At 27.6% G+C, this 13,223-nt stretch overlaps 2 protein-coding genes and 1 non-coding gene across 3 annotated transcripts; 2 read left to right on the top strand and 1 right to left on the bottom strand.

Moving 5' to 3' along the window:
* Positions 1-2,198: 2,198 nt before the first annotated feature.
* On the top strand, positions 2,199-4,128 carry LOC111032256. Its single transcript, XM_022312529.1, has one exon. The coding sequence runs from the start codon at positions 3,261-3,263 to the stop codon at positions 3,768-3,770; it is 510 nt and encodes a 169-aa protein (XP_022168221.1). The 5' UTR covers positions 2,199-3,260; the 3' UTR covers positions 3,771-4,128.
* A 1,127-nt stretch (positions 4,129-5,255) lies between these two features.
* On the bottom strand, positions 5,256-11,438 carry LOC111032234 (homeobox protein 4). The gene is made up of 4 exons (XM_022312502.1): positions 10,887-11,438; positions 10,654-10,790; positions 8,841-9,042; positions 5,256-8,761 (listed from the first exon to the last, which is right to left on the bottom strand). The coding sequence occupies exons 1-4, from the start codon at positions 11,042-11,044 to the stop codon at positions 5,329-5,331; spliced, it is 3,930 nt and encodes a 1,309-aa protein (XP_022168194.1). The 5' UTR covers positions 11,045-11,438; the 3' UTR covers positions 5,256-5,328.
* Positions 11,439-12,828: 1,390 nt separating this feature from the next.
* Positions 12,829-12,901, top strand: Trnak-uuu. Its single transcript has one exon. It is a non-coding gene; the product is annotated as a tRNA-Lys (tRNA).
* Positions 12,902-13,223: the final 322 nt, after the last annotated feature.

Below are 13,223 nucleotides of genomic sequence, written 5' to 3'. Positions count from 1 at the left end.
TTTGTATGTTTTTGGTACGGTAGGGGGGAACACGTGTGTGTTTGTTTTGGCAGAATTTCGAATGGGGCACCCGTAGGTTTCTGCCATGCCCCGGGGGTAGGGGGATGGCAGCACTTGCTCTCCGGTCACCGCGACTTGTTCGGAGAAAAATGCCGCCCGGTGGCCGAGGATCGAACCGCGACCGGCTGAGTCGCAGCGGAAGAGTCAGACCACTCGGTCACCTCGTCCCCCCAATTTGCATTTTAATGATGGGCTTACACAGTTACACAGGGATTTTAAATCAATCATAAATATTTTGATAATGATACTGTATTATATTATGTGTAGTGATGAAAAACAAATATAATATATAACAATTTTACTGACTAGGCACCTATATCGCTCAGCCTCACTTTTATCCCCAGGCACATCTAGTATAGGTTGAACAATTTTATGAAAAAGCTTTATCAAAATATTTCTTTGTACAATATTATTCTATAAACAAACAATATTTTCATTCTTAAAATTCATTATATTGTTGATTGAACAATTTTAGTTATTGTAGTTTAGATAACTTCGAATTACCGCGCAGTAAAATAATGGTTATTGATATAAACAGTATACTAATGTATCAGTATTTACTATTTACTATTTACTATTACTAGATATTTTATTATTTGTATATGTACTTATATAGTTATGGCATATACTATATAGGTACTTCTTCCTTATCTTGACTGTTGTATTCCAAGGTGAGCGGTTTGTGTTTAGTTAAAGTTGGGTCCCAAGAGTGATTAATATTACCTATTAGAGTAAATTACATTCGTATGTTTTGTTCATATACCTACTGCAATAATACAATATACCTACACACGCGACGTACACGTGATTATATTACCTGAAGACTTAGGGCCGTTCCGAAAGACAAATCATGGAGGCTTGCCAACTCTGAAAAAAATGTTTTCACTCTGCTTGAATTATTATAAACATACCTGCCTACATCTCATTAACATATGCATAAATATTTATTATTTAGGATTTATAGCCTTTTACCCTTACAAAAAGTGAGAGGAAAATTGTTGATATTGGGTCAGTACTCAACGCTTATCATTAGGTACTTGGTACTGACATAAGGTTAGTACATACATAAGGCGAATTACAGGAGGGGCTACAAAAAATCCGAAAATATTTCCATCCATTTTATGAGATCTCAATAATTACAGGTTATACAGCCGCATATGAATTCTGGTTTTATTGTAGTCGTCGAGTATGTCATTCTAATAGATAATGGATGTGTTATATAATATGTATTCAATGATAAACCATTATATAGGTAGGTAAGATAAACGATTCTGTCGGAGAAGTGTCATCCTAACATAATATACTTGTATATAAATATATTAATTAAAAAACAACCGAAAATATCTCTTGACTATGAATAGCGTTAATTTTTTTTTTGTTGAAGATACAACAATTTGTGTGAAATCTTCTATTAAAATGTCTAATTAATATGGAAAGAAAAACTTTTATACATTTCTAACTGAAAAATAATTTGAAAAGTTATTGTGTGTATAAAATATAATAATATACTTTAAAAGTTTCAAGTACCCGCTAATAATATTTTTAAGCTATACAACAAAATAAATTATATCATTATTATTGGTTACCTATTTAACAATATACAATTTCGCCCAAATATGAACATAAAATAACTATAAAAAAACCTGTGTTTATATATTTTTTGGTTACAGTTTTAACTAGTTGTGTGCAACTTAGCTAACAATTTGAACATTTTCAATTTGATAAATTTTGTCAACATTTGAACTTTAAAGTTTAAATGCTTATAAGAAAATTTGTACCTTTGTGTTTAAACTATTTTTTAGCTAGTATTGTAGCAATATATCAGGAACCTTGTAGTAAATTATCACATCTTTTGACCAGACAAAAAATTTTTTATTGACATTTATAAAAAAATACCTTTAGTTTATTTATATGATTATTATATGCACATTTCCAAAAAGGTTAGGTAACCTTTGACTTAAAATAGATTGAACCAAAATTACAAAAGTTAAAAGTTAAAACTCTTAATTTTGGTGAAGAAATATTTCTAAACCATTAAAAATATAAAAAATGTCTTACAATAATGTTGTTGATATGATCAATATAAATATTCCCTTTTAAATTTTTATCCATAAAAATATCTATGCATTTAACATAAATAGTTGTTTTTTAAATACATTCTCCATCATTATTTTGATTCGATATTGTATTTAATTAATATATAGTAAATTATATAATCCTCGTCCCTCTGGATGTGCCACTATATACGGCTACACCAGGGGCGGCCTTCAGAGTGGGGCCTAAGGACTGCGGCCCCTTCGAAAGCCTATATTTCTAAAAATTGTATATTGTAAAAACAAATTATAATATCGAGTTTCCTGAAAATTATAACTTAACCCCCCCCCCCCCCAACCTTGTTTCACGAGCTACTCCTGGGGCCTGGGCTATACTTATGTAAATAAGTATGATATTATTGAATTATTCTGTGGTATTGTGACGTACTGATCACTGATGTATGTCTGAAATAATAGTCTGATTACTAGAATAATTTTTAACGTTTTATTGTTTATCGATGATGTCGATTTAGTCGTTATTAGGATAGAAAAGTTAAAGGCTTATTTATATAGTAGTTTTATATAACTATATTATATACGTTCACAGTGATTAGAAAATACTTAATACATACGCACGATACACATAGCTGATAGTTTATGCACATAGCACATATATTATATATTATCGAATAAAATAATATTATTTGTATTGTCATACCACAATGCAATTAGAATGACAATCGACAATTAGATATAATCGTTATTTTAAATTATCTATAAAAGAATAATAACGATAATTTATAATTTGTATTGTACTTCGACGTCTCTCACGCGATATTCTTCATAAAATATAATATTTTATAAATCTCAGTTAATAATAGTCTTATTTTTTCGATTTCGTACAATTGTAACTGTGTATATACCTATATGTATATAGATTATAGACGCAGTTTTTTTTAACCTTTGTGAATTTTAATCGGTGAGTAGCCAGTAGGTCTAGGCTTATAATTGTTCATCGTTGAATGTTGCAAATATATTATACCACATACCTTTCGCATCCCTGGACACATCACGTCATAATAAATTATTAAATAGGCAACTTACTACCCAATAAAGGTACGTCAAATTATCATTCGAATTTATGCATTGATTCGACCATATAAAATTATGGACGATGTCAACTTTGGCAACTGTCTGCGTTCAGAATTTTTCGAAACAGACGACCGCGACGATTACATTCATTGCTCATCGTCAACAATAGCGGACACGCTGGACTTGGCAGTGCAACGACCGACGTCGACGGATCACGTGCGCCCGCTAGAACGATTGAGTGGACGATGGACATTCCGGTCGATGCCGCAGGACGTCAACTTGGCGGCGTACGGTAAACAGTTTTCCGGCGAGTGGCCGTCGTTTCATGTAGAAATAGATTGTGGCGGCAGCGTTGTGAACGCGAAGCCGACATTTGCACTAGCCAATGACTCCGCCAATGAGGACTCCCAGGACGACGGCACTTTGTTACCCGGTGCTGATGGACACAATTCGTCAGTCCCGAGTTGCCCGAACACGTTCACGGGACAGTGTGCCGCTTTTGTCGGAAGGGTCTTTACTTGGGATTTCTACAGGGCCGTGTGTCTGTTCTTTCTACCAATCGTCACACTTCGAAACCGTAGGTGATTGACCATTGACGTGCATGGCAGTTAAGATGTTAAATAATTATTTAATAAATTATTATTATTATATTTATTTATTTTATAATAATAAAAAGTAAAAACATAGTCATTGGTCACGGCACATCAATATAATATAAGCATTACTAAGGGATGAGCTCGGATAGTACTCACTACTCACGCAGTCAACTCTTTACCGAACAATATTCACACCTATATTGCGCCACCTAGTGTTGTTTACTTAAATTAATATATAATTAAATCCTGATTTTAATATGTACATTTGTAAGGATTGAATTTTTATTTATAGCACAGCACCATTGTTATACACTTCATAAATATAAGATTATAATTTTATTATTAAATATTTTAATTGTATGATTGTTTAGTGGCAACTAATTATATTTTTCAACAATGTAATCATAGTGTTCTTTTGTTATTAACTATTATAATTTCTTTGAAATTTGAATATTTAGAAATACTATGGGATTATGAGATTATAAGTAATGAATTCTATGATTTGTATTTACAAGTTCGATAGTACCTACTATTGACACATTTTGAACATCTTTGTCCCCTAAACTCAGTCTGAACGTCAGAGTAAGAAGAGAAATTTAGCACAGAAAAATGCAAAAAACATGACCACACAGTATATCGCTTCACCTAATATTTGGTAGAAGTTTCCCTGTATTATGATATTCTGATAAGTTTTATTAATCTATACAAATGTTTTTGCTTAAATTAAAATCCATTTTAGTAAAAATTATACTATAGGTCACAACAACATATAATTTAACTATAATTTTTTTTTATTGTAAGAAAAAAACACCCTTGACTACATGGGCTTACATGGGTTTACCTATTATAAATTACAATTGTGTATAATGTTTTAATTTATATTATAAGTGCCAAATATGAAATAGGAAAGGTTAGGTTAAGTTTAGCCCACCGAGTTTTAGGATTTTAACCGGCCCTAAAAAAGTTTAAAAACCCATTTTTCAATAAAACGTAACATTTATTATCTATTACTATTCATATTTTATTGTTCTGAGTTCAACTTGGTAGCTCGCTGGGCCTATCCAGGTCTGTACGTTATATATTTATAGTGAGTGCATATCTGTATTAAAATGTGATGATTAATGAAGTATAATTCAATATAAGTATTTAAACATTTGCACAAATAAGCTTAAGCTCATGAGTTCTTTAATCAGAATACATATTTTAATAGTACAACTATTATTATCATAGTCATGACAATAAATAATAAAACATATAATATAATTATATATGTAAAAACAGTTTTGATTTATATGACTATGAACTGCAATACACACAAAATATATTATTATTTTATTTTATGTTATAAATTCATAACCATAAAATTAACTTATTAAAAATCATATACCTAGTAATAAATAAAGACAAATAAAAACATATTTTTTTCATCTTTTTAATTTATTTTCAATAAATAATTATTAAATGTTTAAAAATTAAATCTGAATAAAATATTTTGCTTTGTATATAAAACATAAGGTTAGTTAATTAATCATAAAAATAGTTAAAACTTAAGATTGAATCAAATGTGCGTTTAGTAAATCATACAATTTATCCAAATGTGTATTATCTTGAGTTAACATAAAATTTTTCATTTGATTTTCCAAAAGGGTTTTAGTCTTTTTCTTATTTGATTTAGCATTTTTAAGATGTTTTACATTATTATCTTCTAGATTATCAATTATTTTACTCGATTTGTCAGTCTTTTTCTTACTTGATCTAGAATTATTAAGAAGTTTTACATTATTATCTTCTAGTTTATCTATTATTTTACTTGATTTGTCGGTATTCGTGCTCTGAGTTTCTAAAGAAACGGGATCACTTTTAACTTTTTTTTTTTTTGACACTTTTTCTAATGGATTGTCTACTTTAGCTTGAATATTTTTTAGTGAAGATTCAAAAATTGAATCTTTATGTTTTTTCTTTTTATCTTTTACAATTAAATCACTTAAGTTAACATCGTCTTTATGTTTGGATTTTTTCTTTTTCTTTATCGTAACCTCAGATAAATAACCATCAGCATTTTTACCTTTAGAACTATGTAGTTTTTCAATAGTCAAATTATGATCTTTTTTTTTCTTTTTAGAAGGGGAATAATCACTTGAAGAATTTTCTAAAGCACTTATTATACTATCTAAAAGGAAATCCTTAGTTTCTCTTTGTCTCTTCTTATTTTTTTTTATATCAATACTATTTACTTCATCTGTCATTGATACATTTTGGGATTTCGATTTTGTTTGCAGTTTTTCTTTGATTTCATTCTGTTTGACTGATTTTGTTGGAATATTAATTTTCATGGATTCCTCTGGTAAATTAGCTTTTTTAGTTTTTTTAAGTTTTTGTTTTTTCAAAATTTTTTTTATAACATCTTTTTCTTCATTAGTGCTCTCGTCGGATGATGGTTGTTTGATTAATTGTGATGAGTTAACTTTTTTGGAAATATTTAAATTTGACCCATCAGGTTCTCCAATAGAAATGTTTAAGTTATTCTGAATATCCTTTTTATTTTTAGTTTTAACTATAAGTTTATCTTTTGTTCTTTTGTCATTTTTAAAAACTATTTTTTTACCATCAGATGCTTTTGAGTTATCCTGTGAAACAGGTAACATTTGTTTTTGTTTTTTATCCTTACGTTTTATAGAAGTCAATACTTGATTTATTAAAATATTCTTTTTCTCCTCTTCATTTACTAATAGATTCATTTTTTTTTTCTCAGATGATTTTTTTTTTGATTTAAGTAAATTTTTAACAAACGTTTCATCATCAGAACTTGAGCTTGTTATATTTTCAGTATATATTTTTAAAAATGGGTTTGAAATGTTTTTATTTAATAACTCATCATTTTTATTTAGTTTTGATATATTTAAAGTTGATTTTTGTCTAGAAACTTTTTCATTTGTTTTTTTCCCATCACTACTTTTGTTTTTAAGAGCTGTAACTTCATCATCACTACTAGAATCTCCGTCCAAAATATGCTTAATAATGTCCATTTTGTTAACACTTTTATTGGACAGTGGAGGATACTCAGATTTTTTATTTACTTCTTTTTTTTTGTTATCTTTTTTTAATGCTTTTTTTTTTGAATTATTGTCATGACTTTTGTTACAGCCATCAGTTTCTGATATATTAATAGAGTCATGTTTTGTTACATTTGATTTAATTAACTTTGAAGATAACTTAGATGTATTATGAAACAATTTAGAGGATGTATCACTTTCATCAGTACTAAAATATATTTGATTATAAAGAACTGATTGACTTTCAGGTTTTTCATTATTATCATGTGTATTTATTTGTGTTTTTGATATATTTTGTTTAAGTTTTGAATAAATTTCATCATCAGAGCTACTTGTGTCACTGTCAATTTCTTTATTAAAATCAGTTGTGCGACTTAAATCAGGTACAGGTGATTTTAAATCTTTACTACAATTACTATCTGAATCGGATATCATTGATGATATAATATTTGAGTTTTTTTTAAATATTTTATTTTTAATTTGCTTTTCACTGTCATCCATATTTTTCTTTTGGGAAGTATCTTCTTTTTTTTTATTCTTAGTACTCAAATTTAATGTTGAAGAATTTTTAATTACTGGTTCCTTTAATTTTTTGGGATTAATCAGTAATTCTTCATCCAAATGATGTTTATGTTGAGTATAAAGAGTGTTTTCTTCCTTTTCGTCATTATTACATTCATTATTAGAATCAACGAAATTTTTGGTAATATTAGCATTATATTTCATTTTATTTAAATTAATGGAGTTTAAAATTGCATTTACAATTTCATTTGATTTTCGATACTTTTTAGTTCTTTTTGTAGATTTTACAGATTTGTTTGAAAATGAATTATTAACTGAAATGTCTTTATGTTCAAGTTCACTGTCACTTACATCAGCATCATCTTGAAGATTACCATGTTGATTTATTTTGTTAGAATTGCCCAAATTATCTTCATCGCTGACCGAAGCAGCAAATACTTCAAGTGGATTATCATTGTTATCATTATTTTTAATATTTTTCAAAATGCTATGAGATTGAGAAAGTCTATCTTTAGAAAACTGATTAGGTACTTTAACAGAAAATGATTTTTGTTTTAAAGAACTATTTTTAGCCAAATGTTTTTGTAATATTTCTAGTTGCTTGTTTCTGATTAAATTGATGCTATTTACAGAATGCTCAGAATTTAAAATTGGTGTAGAACTATATAATGGACTTTCAATGTGATTAATATTGTTGCAAATATGTGATGATGTTCTAGTAGATTTTTTTTTATCGCATTCTTCAAAATTAGTTAACTTAACTTTATCATTAGAATCTGAAAATTCTGAGTCAGATGATAACAATTTTGAAGAATTATCAGCATTATAAAGTTTTGAACAATCAGTAGTATCCTGACGTTTAATGGTGGTACTAGTCGATACAGGTTGTTTCGTAGTAGATTTATCTTCATATATTTTAGAGCTAGTTATCATATTGTTAATTTCAACAGAAGATTCAGAATCACTCGATGACACTTTCGAAGAACTAACTACAATTTCCTCTATTTGTGCATGTTTCATAGAGGTATTCATTGACAATGGTGATGTTTTTGTAGATACATTAGCAAATATTTTAGACTTAGTTATCATATTGTTCATTTCATCTGAAGATTCAGAATCACTTGATGAACATTTTGAAGAACTAACTGCAGTGTCTTCTTTTTGTACATCTTTAATAGTGGTATTCATCAATGATGGTGATTTAGTAGGTTTATCAGACCATATTTTAGACTTAGTTAACACATTGTTCATTTCATGTGAAGATTCAGAATCACTTGATGAAAATGTTGAAAGACTGGCAGTATTCTTATTAAAAGATTTATTAAAATCACTTACATTTTTTTTAGGGGACAAAGATTTCTTAGAAGTGTTTTGTATATCTTTAGGATCATAACATTCATCCTTCCTGAAATTTAAAACAAAACAGATAAATAAATAGGATAATTCATTTTTATTATAATATAACAAATTAAGTTTGAAATTACTTTTTAATTATTTCTCCTGTAATATGAGGAAGTTTTTTTGTGAGATCAAATGATAAAACTTTAACATCAATCGTATCATCCTTTTTAATTTTAGATCCTGACCACTGGTCGCACGGTTCATTTTCAGGCCGTACTATTGAGACGTTGAACAAATTGTGCACCAAGCAACTGACATGGTTATCACTAGTTTGATTTACTACAGCTGAAAAATAAAATCAGCTATATTTAAGAATAAATACAAAAATAGACTGGTAAATTCATATCATAAAATTATATAAATCAAACAACTTCTACAATTCAAAATTCTTTATGGTCACTAACCATTTAAAGTAAGGCTATATAAGTATTTAAAAGAACAATTGTATTTCAAACATATTTTTGGCATTAAACAAAATAAAATACCATATTTATTTTGAAATTAAATATTTAGAATCTATACTTTATTTCATTATCACTAATTACCGTGTAGAAGAGTCTACCTATAACAAAATATAATATATTATAAAGAAAATAATGTCATAAATCATTATTATGTGTAATTTCTGTATAAATGTAGTATGCATATACCTAAGGTGTTATACTTATACCCCTGATGTTTTTTGACTTATAACTTATAACACTGTGTATTGTGTATAGAAGAGTTCATATTTATATTTAATTTTTTTTTACTATTACTAGTTGTTTTTTATATATAATTAATAGTTAAGCATAAACCATATTCAGACATAAAATTATTTATATTTGAAATTTTCCATTGAATAAATGGGTATAAAAAATATTTCTTATCAATTGAGTATCCACATATAAAATTACCTATATTGGCTATAATAGTTTATAAATTATAAATTACTAATTAAGAGTAAAGTAGAGGTACATATGTTCAAATTTTTATTTAATTTTTTTTCTCGACTTTTTTTCCGCCTACCATATCGACTATGATAAGTAATTATTTATTATTCACCGTTATTTAATATGATTTAAGTAATACTTTTTATTGAAAATATAAGCCACCATATATATACTCCTGTAGTGTAACAAAAGATTTGTAGAAAATTAATTGATAAAAAGTGAATACTCATATCCCAATTCAGGAACTAATAAAACCAATTTGTTATAGGATAAATAAATACATTTTTTACCAATTTTACTATACTTACCAAAATAATATACAATTCACATCTTAAACAGTTCAACTAGAGTTGAAAGGGCCCCCCAAATATAATAATAGGGCTTTTTGGAGAGTGTGGTGAACCCTCGCACCACCGCTAATTGGGGAGTAGATTTTAAAGTCAATAAATCAATAAGGGGGGACAAAATATGAAAGATCGTAATATAAACTTATGGGCTTATGGCTTATTTATATGAAAAATAAATTAGGTATCTACATATTGATACAACAATGCATAATTAGAGAAAAGAGAAATAAAACTATCCATAATTTGCTACAAGGTACTATACTAAAATTATATTTAATGATAACAATATTATTTTTAATTTGTAAAGAAATTGAAAACCTTTTAAGGAATAGTTAACATGTATAAGTTATACTTTTTTAATTGGATTATTATAACTAAAGTAAACTTATTAGCAACTAACAAGTAACAGAATATTATTACTGTATAAGATACATATAATTTTAAATTTAAAACTGAAAGATGATATCTAGATAGTTAAATAAGAATCAGAAAATGGGGCTACGGACTTCAACCATTTTGCACCCAAATATATTAGTACCTAGGTATATAGAATAGCCAGCAATCTCACTAATTCACAATTGATAAATATGTCTGAACTCTAAACTTTTAAGACTTACCTTCAATTATAGATCCAACTGGAGGTCTGAATATATATACATCAACATTGACAACTACATTGATGCAATGTCTGATATCAGCTGGAATAAGTTCGTTTGAACTTATTTTACCAAATCCCATAATCAGTCCATTTAAACTGAAAATATTAAAATAAATGATAATTCAAAATTAACAAAATTAAATTAATACAAATAAGATATTTAACAAAGAACAATATCAACTTTTAACTTACTCAGAACAGTATGTAAACTTTAAATTGTGAAGTTCATCTCTAATAGCTTTTGAAAACGCTTTTGGATTGCTGGGAGCTGCGTAAAAGCCCAATTTCAATCTGTACTTATGGTCTTTGTGTAGATACACATGATGTGGTAAATTATTGGGATCCAACATTTTTATACAATACTAAGAAGACATTATAAATTTAAAAGTACATCACAGATAACATTAGCAAGTACGGAGGTACTGAGTACCAGCTACTTGCATAATCGTAGGGGCACTGCCGCGCTGAAAGCCCAGTACTACAGATTTTATAAAACCGTAGTCTGTGCCAGTCCTATGTATGTTATCTGTGGTTTTTAAATAAGCACATGTAATTGTGACTAAAAATAATGTATAAGCACCTAGACAGTAACAGTTGAACAAAAATAATCAAAATTATCAAAAACAACTAGATATTATTATATAAAATATATTATATATATATTATAACAAATAGGAATCACATTACCCATCACGGCATCAAAATTCACAGTATCACCACAGAATAAATATCACTGTTGGAATTATAAAAAAAACACGATACTATTGGCGCGTGAAATGATATCATTTTATCTCATAAATCATAAAAGAAAAAATTCTACACACCCGACCACAATGTAGATAATACCAATCTTTTATAAAAAGGAAATTCCAAAAAATATAATTCTTTGTATTTTAAGGCTTTAAGCTCAAAAACTCGATGTTTCCAAAAATTGACCATTTTAAAAAATTTCGACCGAAACTTACAAATTAAGTTCGAGTCATTTTTTTTGAAAGTGCAACCAAATTAAGCATGTAAAAACACTAAAAATAATTCAAAAAAATTGCTTGTGAGCTAAACTGCATTTATACTTACAGAACTTAAAGTTGTATTTTTGGATTTTAATCTCGATATTTTTGAGTACCTACTCAAGAAAGTCAGATTTATACTGTAATAAAGGTAATTTAATAATCATATTATTCATATTAATTACAATAATTGTTAATCAATGGGCCATTACCATGTCCATTTATTCAGAGTGTTTTTGGAAACATCATGTTTTAGACTATACAATACTAAGAATTAACATTTTTTCGAATTTTCTTTTTAAGAAGATATTATAAATATTATATAGAAGGTATTCTTATGCTCAATGTGTTGGTGTAATCAGAATATACTTATACTATTTACTTTTTTTTTTATTGTTAATTAACCACGTTAAAACAACAATTAAGTTTTAGGTGGTGTAAAAACAATAAAAAAAAAGTTAGTAAGACAAGTAAATTCTGATTAATGACTATACCGATACGTTGAGCATAAAAATATCGTCATTTTATAAAAAGAAAATTCCAGTTAAGTATCTATATCCAGAAAGCCTAGATAATAATACATTATCAAGGCTCTAATGTTCCATACCTAATACCATTGATTAAGTAAACAGTAGAGTAACATTCAAGGTGGATTTATAAAATTATAACAACATTTATAAATCCACCTTGGTAACATTAATTTACTAAGTTTACTTAGGTAATCAATAGTACCTATATCCATTAATCATTATCCATAGATATATCACATAACAATTTAAATTACTCGCAGGAACTTACAGCAGCTATTAAACATGAATAAAAACAAATTTATTTAGTCATGTTGCTTATAACGTAAGCTGATCGAGGGCGTTCTCTACATATTTTCGATTTTATGAATTGGGATTACGATATAACATTAAATATAGTACAGAAATATTCCACCGGGTGGTTTACGAGCGCTACAAAAATGTTTTATCAATTTTTCAAAAGTAATAATTATTGAGATAACAATATTTGACATTGTTAACCATTCTATTATTATTATTATTATTATTAATTATAATCGTGGTAGGTACAACAGCGTACATTTTCTTGAAATCTACTGATATATCCATTCACAATCACAAGCCCGGATAGCTCAGTCGGTAGAGCATTAGGCTTTTAACCTAAGGGTCCAGGGTTCGAGCCCCTGTCCGGGCGGAATAAATTTTGTTTTTTTTTTTCAAAATTATCGTTCATAATTATTATTATTTTTTAAATTTATTAGTATAATTGTGTCACCTGGTATTTTTATAATGTTTTTACAATTATAAATAAAGTTTACAATGAGTTTATGGATACAATTCTAGCTTAATTTAGATGGTCCTAATAATTATAGTTTTGATCTATTAACGTGAAATTAGTATTAAAGTGGACAAAGACTTTCAAACAGGAAATTATTTATTAAATATCTTAGTTTTCAAAAATGTGAAAATATTATACAGATAAATACATTTGATTACAATATTTAATTATTGTTTGT

Source organism: Myzus persicae, unplaced genomic scaffold (assembly GCF_001856785.1).
Source record: "Myzus persicae strain clone G006 unplaced genomic scaffold, MPER_G0061.0, whole genome shotgun sequence".
NCBI lineage: Eukaryota > Metazoa > Arthropoda > Insecta > Hemiptera > Aphididae > Myzus > Myzus persicae.
The sequence above is the reverse complement of the archived record's forward strand: the minus strand, read 5'-3'. Positions and strand labels throughout refer to the sequence as shown.